General features: G+C 43.5%; 1 protein-coding gene across 1 annotated transcript; it reads right to left on the bottom strand.

Moving 5' to 3' along the window:
* Nucleotides 1-167: 167 nt before the first annotated feature.
* foxo3a (forkhead box O3A) lies at nt 168-9,099 on the bottom strand. The gene is made up of 2 exons (XM_026301417.2): nt 7,823-9,099; nt 168-3,294 (listed from the first exon to the last, which is right to left on the bottom strand). Exons 1-2 carry the CDS (start codon nt 8,387-8,389, stop codon nt 1,987-1,989), a joined length of 1,875 nt encoding a protein of 624 aa, XP_026157202.1. The 5' UTR covers nt 8,390-9,099; the 3' UTR covers nt 168-1,986.
* Between the last annotated feature and the right edge of the window lie 325 nt (nt 9,100-9,424).

The raw sequence follows: 9,424 nt of genomic DNA, 5'->3' as shown, positions 1-9,424 counted from the left end.
AAGGAGATATATCAAAAGAAAAAAAAAACTGCAGACTTTGAGGTGTTCTTTAAGCTTTATTTACATGCACCATCTCTGATACAACCAGAATTAGAATTGGAATTACAACTGGCAATGTCAACTTGACATCTCTTTTTTGTAGGAGCAATAGGAAGAAATAAAGTATGGCTATTGGCAGTGAGTGTTACTCAAATTTAATGTAGGAAAAAAATAAAGAAGCTTTGTGTCAGATTTAAGATAAAATGATCCACATGACACTATAGAAATATTTGGAAGCACACATGCAGATGTTTTGGTTAAATAAAAAAAAACAAAAAAAAACAAAACCAAGTGAATAGGATTCAATATCTCTGTCATCAGGGTGTAACACTTTGATTTTCTCAGGTAGCCTGTGAGGCCTTTACAGTCCTGATTAATCCCATTTTGCCAAGGTCAAAATGTCGGACAGACCATTCAAACAAAAGTGCTTTTACACAGCTCTGGCCAGTGCACATGGTGAAAAACACCAAGCATCTCAACAAGATAAACTTAGAGAAACTCAGGCATGTATGTACGTCTTCTTACACCGTTAAATTCAATTAAGTGAGAAGACACATTCGATGAAACCTCCTTCATCACTGACATCTGTTAAAAAATGTAAACAAACAATATAATCCTGCTGTTCCTACAAAAACTGTGCTGATGTTGCAATTTTTTCCCCATTTTACCACTGGCTCATAACATTTATACTACACTATCCTCTCATTCTCACTTATTTAAATGCAGAAATATTTTGGCAATATTTAAAATACTGTGGTTGTTTCTTTCTCAAATGGCAAAATTTGCTCTAAGTTACTTTACAAGCTCCTCTCAAAATTGGAAACACCATTTTCCCCAGCACCTGCTATAGTGCTGATAACAAAGGGGAGGCTACTAATGACGCTCCATCTGCAGCCACTCCCTGCTATCTCTAATTTATAGCACCAAGAACTCCTTCAACTTAAACACCAGAATATTGGTAGTTGAGTGTCTGCAAGTGTAGATATTTTAATCCAAATAGTCTTAAGTGTTTTCTAAATGGTGTCAACTAGCACTAAATCATGTTCTTATTTCTGTCCTAAAGCCTGTATACTGAGCAGTACTTCCAATATTGCAGTAAGTGGAAGAAGAGGAGGAAGATGGTAGAAAGGGATCTGCAGCAGAAACTCCATATTAGTAAGACTTCAGTAATGCACCTCTTCAGAAGGGACAATTCACAGTAATGTCACTAAAATCACATGGTAAAATTCGCTAAATAAAAATAAAACTTTACATACAAAAAACCCACGATGAAGAGCAGTTCATATTTTGATAATATATTGACCTCTAAAGATTGATATTTGGTGCATGACTGTGAATTGATGGGGAAAAAAAAAGCTTTTCATTAACTTTAAATTTTTAGTCTATGTCTCTCAAAGAAAAAAAAAAAAAAACAAAAAACACATGGACCTGTCAAGTTTCCTCCACTGGAACGTGTTAGTTTTAACATTCTCTGCAGCTTTTTTCTGTAAACAGGCTGTCACCCACCAGGCTGGCAGCTGGTTTGGCAAAAATGTTGGTCTAGGTATGAAAGGGTGTGAAAGAGGAGAGAAAGCAAGGTGGAAACATAATTCATCTTCAGTTTCATGTATCACTTGTGATATGACTGATTCCCTGAGACTAACACAAGTTGATGCTTTTCAGATCGTTTTAAGAAAATGTCCTGTACTTCCATTCCAGTTGGTTCTGTTGTTCAGACAAGAATTTTTCTCCACTGTGAAGACACCAATGTGTGTCTCAAACACTTAAAATACAGTACTGAACTTAATGCCTCACGTTAAGAATAATGGAAAAACTACATGAATACAATTTTACATACTTTCTTCCCTCTAGTTGCACAATGCAGAACAAAAACCCCAATTTACAATTGCTCCACCTCTATTTTTTTTCTTTTTTCTTTTTACTCATACTGAGCTCTGACTGAGCTTCTCAGCTTGGGACCCAGGTCTGAGGGGAGGTCTGTTTCGAGCTTGAGAAGCTTTCTGAATTCTTGTTCTGGGCAGAGGTGAGGCGAGAGTCAAAGCTGAGGTCCAAGCAATCTGCATCCATCAGTTCATTGCGAATGATGGAGTCCATGTCACACTCCAGACTGCCGTTGAACACATCAAGGTCCAGATCAGCAGGAAAGCGGTCCTGGCCAGACAAACTAGAGCTGAGCTGCATAGATGTGTTCTTACTGGTAGTCTTCAGGTGCGGTTGCTTGGCATCAGGGTGGCAAGCATCGTTGTCAGAAGTTGACAAGCCAGCTGGCCAAACAGGCACTGAAGAGCTTTGGGCCGGACCAGCACTGGTGTGGTTCACCAACATGTGGTCTTTGCGCAGCAGCATGGCGTTCCGGCGGGAGTTCTGCAGAGCGATGGCGGTGCTGGCCTGCGACATCAGCGGGTCGGACTGAGTAAGCATGACATTGCTGTGGCTGTGGGAGTCCAGGCTGAGCAGATCCTGCAGGGTCTGGTGGTCGCTGAAGTGTGAGATGCAGGAGAAGGTGGTCTGCTTGTTCTCCTGGATGGTCTGCATGGGCGACTGTCGTAGACTTGTGATGGACGGTGGGCTGAAAAGAGGGTTTGGTCCGTAGCTGCCAGATGGGCTACCCAGACTGCTTCCTGAGCAGCTGAAGGTAAACACTGAGCTCCCCTGACTGGTGGCTCCATTGTCTTCCTCTCCAGGAGGAGGCTGCTGGGATGCTGTCAGGCTGATATTGTCTAAAAGATCATCCATAAGGTTATCAGAGAGCCCGTCGTTGAGGTTCATGGTACCAGCCAGGTCAGAAAGCCCTGTGGGCCCTGTGGACGGGGACATGCTGCTGGGGCTGGAGTACAGCATCGGAGAGAGGGGGGAGTCGTCATCAGGCACCTCATCCAGCTCCAAGTTTGCCAGAATTGGGGACAGACGACCGCTAAGTGTGCTGGCGTTGGAATTGGTCCGGGAGCGGAAGTCTGTCCAGGCGTCCAGCTCATCACTGCTGCGAGAGGTGGGACTTCCTGTCCATTTGGAGAGGCTGGAAGAGCTCTCAGAGCTGCCGTCTTGAGCGGCCTGCAGCGATGCTTTTTTCTTGGTGGCACGTCCTCGGGCTCCTTTGATGTACTTACTATTATCCATCGACACAGCCCGTCGGCGGGGGGCTTTGCCTCCTTTCCCACCTTCAGGATTGACCATCCACCACGAGCTTTTCCCTGTTCCTTCATTCTGGACTTTCACAAAGCGGCTGTGGAGGGATAAATTGTGTCGGATAGAATTCTGCAATAAAATGAACGAAGACAGTCAAACACGGCAACACACATTTCATTGATATTTCATTTGTCAAAGCATTATTTCAGTGAAGAAACTACGTGGCACTATTACAAATAGTTTGTAGGACGGTGTAAACTGGCACCAGAACTGATGAAGAAAACCAAGTACTGTGACAGTTCTAATACTGCAGTTTCTTCTAAGAGACACTTCTTCTTTGTACCTCACACTGTGACCTATTTCTGGCTGATCAGAAAGGTCTGCAGGATTTCCCTGGAGATGTTCCCAACCATGTACAAAATTAAACAGCAGGAGTCTGCACAGCTGACCCGCACTAAGACACACTGCAGTAACAAAAAGAAACTGCAGTCATCTCCACAGCTCAAAGGCCAGCATCACTGGGATTGGGTCCAGCATAATTCTCTTAAGCTTAAATTAACTCGAGTAAACTGAGGTCCAATTTAAATCAATCTCTCCGAAGATTAAACTAACACCAAACAAGATCTGCACAGAAAAACCACTGATGCTGAACTGAGCAGAAGACCCAAAGAACATGACCCTGTGAAGGCAGCTGTGGAGGTAGTTCCTCTCCAGCCTTGTGAGGACAGAGATCACAAATGAATCAGAGGAGGAAACTACTGATATCAAACTTCCAACAAGGCTCTCCCTTGAAGCCAATTAAAGGATCAGGTCACCTACTGAATACTTTCATCACTCAAAACACTAAAGGAGATGTGACTCAGAAATGAAACCCAGGTAATGAACTGCTATTTTCTTTCTCGTTTTCATTCCATTTAAGACAAAAGGTTGCTGGCTTCTACCAATCATTTACAACTCAACAATAGGTTAAATTGTAAAGTGTTTTTATATTTATTGTATTGACCAAATCCAATAAAAAGTCCAAAACAGTGTTTTTTGGTCAAAGCCATATGTTCCACATTCCTCTGAAGCCATAAATCTTTAAAGAAAGGGTTTCACATTATTGGAAATACATTTGGTTTGGAGCTAGAAGAGAAAAGTCCCACACTCTGATGGTTGTACTGTAAATTTAAAACTACACTACAACCATCAGCAGGTTTGCATAGCTAAGCTAAAAGACTCAATAAAGGGGGAAACAGCTAGTCCAGCTCTGCCCACCTTCCTGCACCCGTCACAAATATAAAGCTTAATTTCTAGAAAGAACATGTCACTCAGTCTTTTTTTAGTTCTGTGGTAAAATAAGATATATCAGCTTTTGGATACACAAACAATACTTATTAGTCCAATCAAATTATTGTTGGTTTTGGACTTTTTTAGGATTTGCTTTATCCTCTAACTCGCTCCGGCTGCCATGTTGGGCTTTCACCAAACCCTGCAGATTTCATTTGGAAAGTGTCCATTTCCATTAGCTGGGTTTAGAACCAGAAGGCTGGGTTGATAATTAAAGCAGATAAATCTCAGATTGTTTGATGATGAGTGCCAAAGAAATGAAGCGCATGCTCCAAATGTCACAGCAGTGCAGGTGTTAATAAAACAGAGAGGGAGCAACTCACGGTTTGTTTGGTTCTGATTTCTTTCATTTTTTGCCAGCACCTGTGACTAAACGGGATATAGATGTTTTTAGGATTTCTTTTGCTTTTGACTTTGTTCGAAGCGTTTTCCTGACTGAATTTCCTAAAATCTACATTAGTTCCCTTAAAACAACAGGCAAAGTTCAGCTACAAGGAAGTTTAACACTTCTTGCTTCCTAAGGAAACATCTCAGGTCCAAATGGACAGTTTCCATTAATGCCAGTGCTACAGTCACTTAAGGCAATTACAGAGGAAAACATAAGGCCATGGTTTCACTATTATGAATATGACTGTCAATAGTCATTGCTCAGAACAAGTATGCTTTTAACACCACTTTGCCAACAGTCCTATGTTTAGATTTGGCATTTAACAAACAGGTATGAGAGCCTGAATAAAAGGTTATGTACTAAAAAATACATCATCCACTTTCACTTTAACTACTTACTGTATTTCTGATTTCCCCCAAACACTTTTGGTTTTTAAATGTGACCAATAGATTTAAGCTTTTAGTCTACGAATTCACTTAGTTTCACTTCAGCTTTTACCTTCGTCTTCACAGGTGCCAATTTGTTTTGTCAAAGAACATATATGCATTACAAGAACAATTACAAAGAAACATCTGTGGTTATAGTTACTGGATGTTTTCTGCTGTTTTACATCATTGCAAACTAAATATTAAGGCACCACTGGGACAGACTATTATCTGCCATTTTATAGATTGAAGAGTTAATTATCACAGCTGATAATGACAATGATTGTTAAATGGAGTCATATGGTCAATACTGCCCACTGATTTACCACTGCTCTAATTTTTAAATGTCTTTAATAGCTACTTCACTGTGTGTAACTCATCAGAACACACATTATAAGCAAGAATTGTGTGGTGCAGTAATTTAGTCTGTGGATCACCAAGAGTGATTAAATGAAGCTTAAAGGAGATAAAGGGAAGTTCATAATGGCAATAGAGGAACTGTATTTCATATTGATCGGTCACAGATCCAGATCCATTTAACATGTTCAGCACTGGATCCAACAGCAATCCTGTGAACGGGCTTAGTACGTCTTGTCTTTAGCAGTAATTAAGATGAAAAAGCATTTTTACAGGTGTATTACTCAAGAACCACCTTAGACCATCAACAGGCACAGAATCTGATGTCACATTTGTCGACTTGGCCTGAACAGTTTCCCATGACCTATAACCTGGTGGATGCAATAACACCACCACCTGTCTTCTTCAATCTAATGCAGTCCCATACAGTCCTGCACTGAGCAAGAAAACCTTTGTGACACTTGACTCTACCAGGAAGGATTTGAGTCAAATCTGTGGTTATTTCTAGAGCCATAAATAACAGTGTTGCTGTATTGGATTGTACTCTATCAGAGCATAAATCAGCAAGTACACCTTGCAATCTAACAGTTCAGTACAACATCATAATATATAACGTCAAAACTGATTAAAGAATAGTATAAAGCACAGCATTCCTGGACTTTCAGGAGGACTGTGTGCCATGTAGCAGGCAAAACACAGTCCCACTTCTTAAGAAAAAGTCAATGGACATAACTATGTCTATTATACTTTAGGAAACAGTATTTACCGTATGAGCCTCACATGTTTTAAAGATAAATCACAAAGAGCAAACTCCAGCCTTCCCCTCCCCCAGAGTCACAGCAGTGCTGCAGCACCCAGCGAGCAAAGCCTGGATCTGAGCGGGGACTGGAGCGATGCCAGTTTATCCAGAGCCAGATCCACAGAGAAACACTGAGCTTCTCTCACACTGCTACACATTGACCTACATAATTTATAGTCAGCTGATTGATTCTTATGCCCGGGCCACATGGAAAGAGAGTGTGCCACACAGCATGGCCGAGCAGCTCGCTCATTACACATATATGAAGCTGAATGGCTATGTTGGTCGGGAATTTAAAGATGGATCCTCGTGATCGAGCTGCAGACAAAGCTCATCGCTGCATCCGTCCATGTCCTGGCAGTGAGACGTGCAACAGGTCGGGATTTACATTCGTGCAGTCCAGCTGAGGACGTTGCTGCACTCAGTCCATTTTGCAGATGAGCAACCTTAAAGTGAGAGCTTAATGTCACAGCTACAAAGCATCTCCTAGGAAATGCTGATGTCAGCACTTCTGAGACACTAATTTTAACCCTTTCCTCTGCAAACCAATACCTGTCTGAACACATCTGGTGTCAAATGAGCATCTGAATATGAAATAAAACTGAAGAATTAACCGGCAGCACATACACTACTCACAATTAACACCCTCTCCCTTTACAATAAGGGTTTAAAATGTACAATTATCACAGTTTGTGTAATTCCATCATAAAAAGACGCCCTGGAATCGGCCTGCATCCCACATCCACAGTTGCGCAGGATTACAAACCTATTTCCAGAATTTTTCTGCCCCCATGTCTAAATCCTGCAAAGCTCAAAGCTTTCATCAGACTTGATTCCATGACAGATGAATTGGTTTTCCAGACTGAACTAATCCTTAAAATCAAACAGAAGGGCCCTAGTGAAGCTTGTAAGAAGCCTCTGTGCTGCAGACTGAGCAGTTTGTCTGAAAGTGAAATTAACTTTGCATTGCCTGTTCTGGACCTCAACTTTCATACCTGCTCCCTTGTTTGTAGTTGATCAGTGTCTATGCAGTTTTTTAGCTGCAGAACCAAAACTGTGATGCACAAGTGTAGCTTTGTATTTTGACAGCAGCTCAGGCCATAAGTCATTTAACACCATGTCAGGCAGCCACATATTTCCCAATTCTTTGTTGATCCTCTACACTGACTGATAACGAAGCTAAAAGCAGAAACCTAAAAACCACCATATAAATGAGGGTGTCTACAAATAGCAAACCTCCATTTTCACCCTCCTCCTCCTCCTCCTCTAGATTAACAATTAACTGTGTGCGCCGTGTGTGTTTTCATGACCACACTATGGTCTTTGTTATGATGAGAGCATCAGCATGTCACCGCTCACCTTCCAGCCAGCAGAGCTATTACTGTCTCCTTTGTCCTTGAAATACGGCACAGACCTCACCATCCAGTCATAGATTTGGGACAAGGTCAGCCTTTTCTCGGGGGAGCTCTCGATGGCTTGGGTAATGAGGTCTGCATAGGAGTAGTTGCCCCAGGCGTTTCTGCGGGCGGAGGACTTCCTCAGCTGCTGGGAGGCAGAGCCCAGCGCCGCGGTTGGGGTCTGCGCGGAGGAAGGCGAGCCATCTGCGCCCTCCTCCTTGCAAGGGCCGCGCTGGACCTCCACAGGCTGCGAGATGGAGCCGCCACCGCCGCCGCTGCTGCCGCTCGGCTCCCGGGGTTTAGCAGCTCCACCGCTGGGCGTCTGAGCAGCGCCGCTCCCCGTGCTGCCACCCTCATCATCCTCTTCTTCAGGGATTACGTCAGTGTCATTGGTCCCGGGCTTGCCCGCACCAGACTCCGGACGGGGCAGGGGCCAAGTGCAGGACCGTGGCCGCTTCTGGGGCTCGAAATCTGGATCAATCTCAACGTTTAGAGGAGGCTCGTTGCCGCCGTGCTGCGCCTCAGCCATGTTAATCGCAATATCTCGGCACAAAGGGTTGTAAAATCACGCAGGTCGCATTCCATCAATGTTGTGTGCAGGCTGCACGAACAGATTATTTACTATGCACGATATGCAAATGTCCAGCTACAGCACGTGTCCGTCTATCGGTCCTCCTGCAAGGCGTCTCTTCCCAGCATTAACAAAACATTGCCTTTTCTCGTGCACAGCCCACACCCTGGCCAGCATGCATTGCAATTTCTCGAAATGTGGAGTTAAACATTAGAAGAATCAGCGGAGTCTTGAAGGAATCCGAACGGCGTTCCTGTGCAAGCGCCCGCGTCCTGCACCGCGGTCTTGCGACGTGCATGCCAAAAGAAAATGAGAATTACTCCATCTAATGCCAGCGCATCGGCTGGATCACTCCTACAGCTGCCATCTTGACCATTTCCTTTCCCAAGTTCTTTATCATCCGTGCAGAGCTGCCAGGCGCTTGAGCAGTGCGCTGCTGTCCAGATACCATCAAGGCGGAGATGGGTTTCTCAAGGCCCCGCAGCTTTTTTCCCTTAAAAGAGCAACTGGAGAGATGTGGGGAGCGTCAAATCCGCCCTCTCAAAAGCTGTGAGACAATGATGCATCCTGGCTCTACATCTCTGGCATCTTGAACAGGCAAGCGCGGAGTCCGTGCGACCAGCAGCCTGCAAAGACACTTCATTCAATCTGCTGCTGCTGCGGTTGGCGCAAACGCTCCAACTCCAAGAAGGCAAAAAAAAAAAAAAAACAAAAAAAAAAACACGATCCTGCCCCCTGGACTGCACAGAAATTAAAGTGACAGCACTGAGAGAGAGACACCACTGCCCCAACATAATCCTACAGCTGAGTCTGCTGCTTTTTCACCTGGATATTCAACTAGTTAGGGAAAAATAGCCGCACTCCTGACCTGTACCTGCTGAAAACGACTCTGTGCAAAGCTACATGTGCAACATTATTAAAGTTCAGAATAACGTGGATTTAAAAATACTGAGGTCATTAAATTTCAATAAGACCAGTCAAATGTATGAAATC

Source organism: Mastacembelus armatus, chromosome 22 (genome assembly GCF_900324485.2).
Source record: "Mastacembelus armatus chromosome 22, fMasArm1.2, whole genome shotgun sequence".
Classification (NCBI taxonomy): Eukaryota; Metazoa; Chordata; class Actinopteri; order Synbranchiformes; family Mastacembelidae; genus Mastacembelus; species Mastacembelus armatus.
Note: the sequence above shows the minus strand (reverse complement) of the source record. Positions and strands in the feature narration are given on the sequence as shown.

What these genes read in the sequence shown, in the direction of transcription:
- foxo3a (XM_026301417.2), bottom strand. Translation starts at nt 8,389, where the DNA reads ATGGCTGAGGCGCAGCACGGCGGCAACGAGCCTCCTCTAAACGTTGAG. An exon ending in ATAGCTCTGCTGGCTGGAAG is followed by an intron (nt 3,295 to 7,822) that starts GTGAGCGGTGAC and finishes ATTTTATTGCAG; the next exon opens with AATTCTATCCGACACAATTT.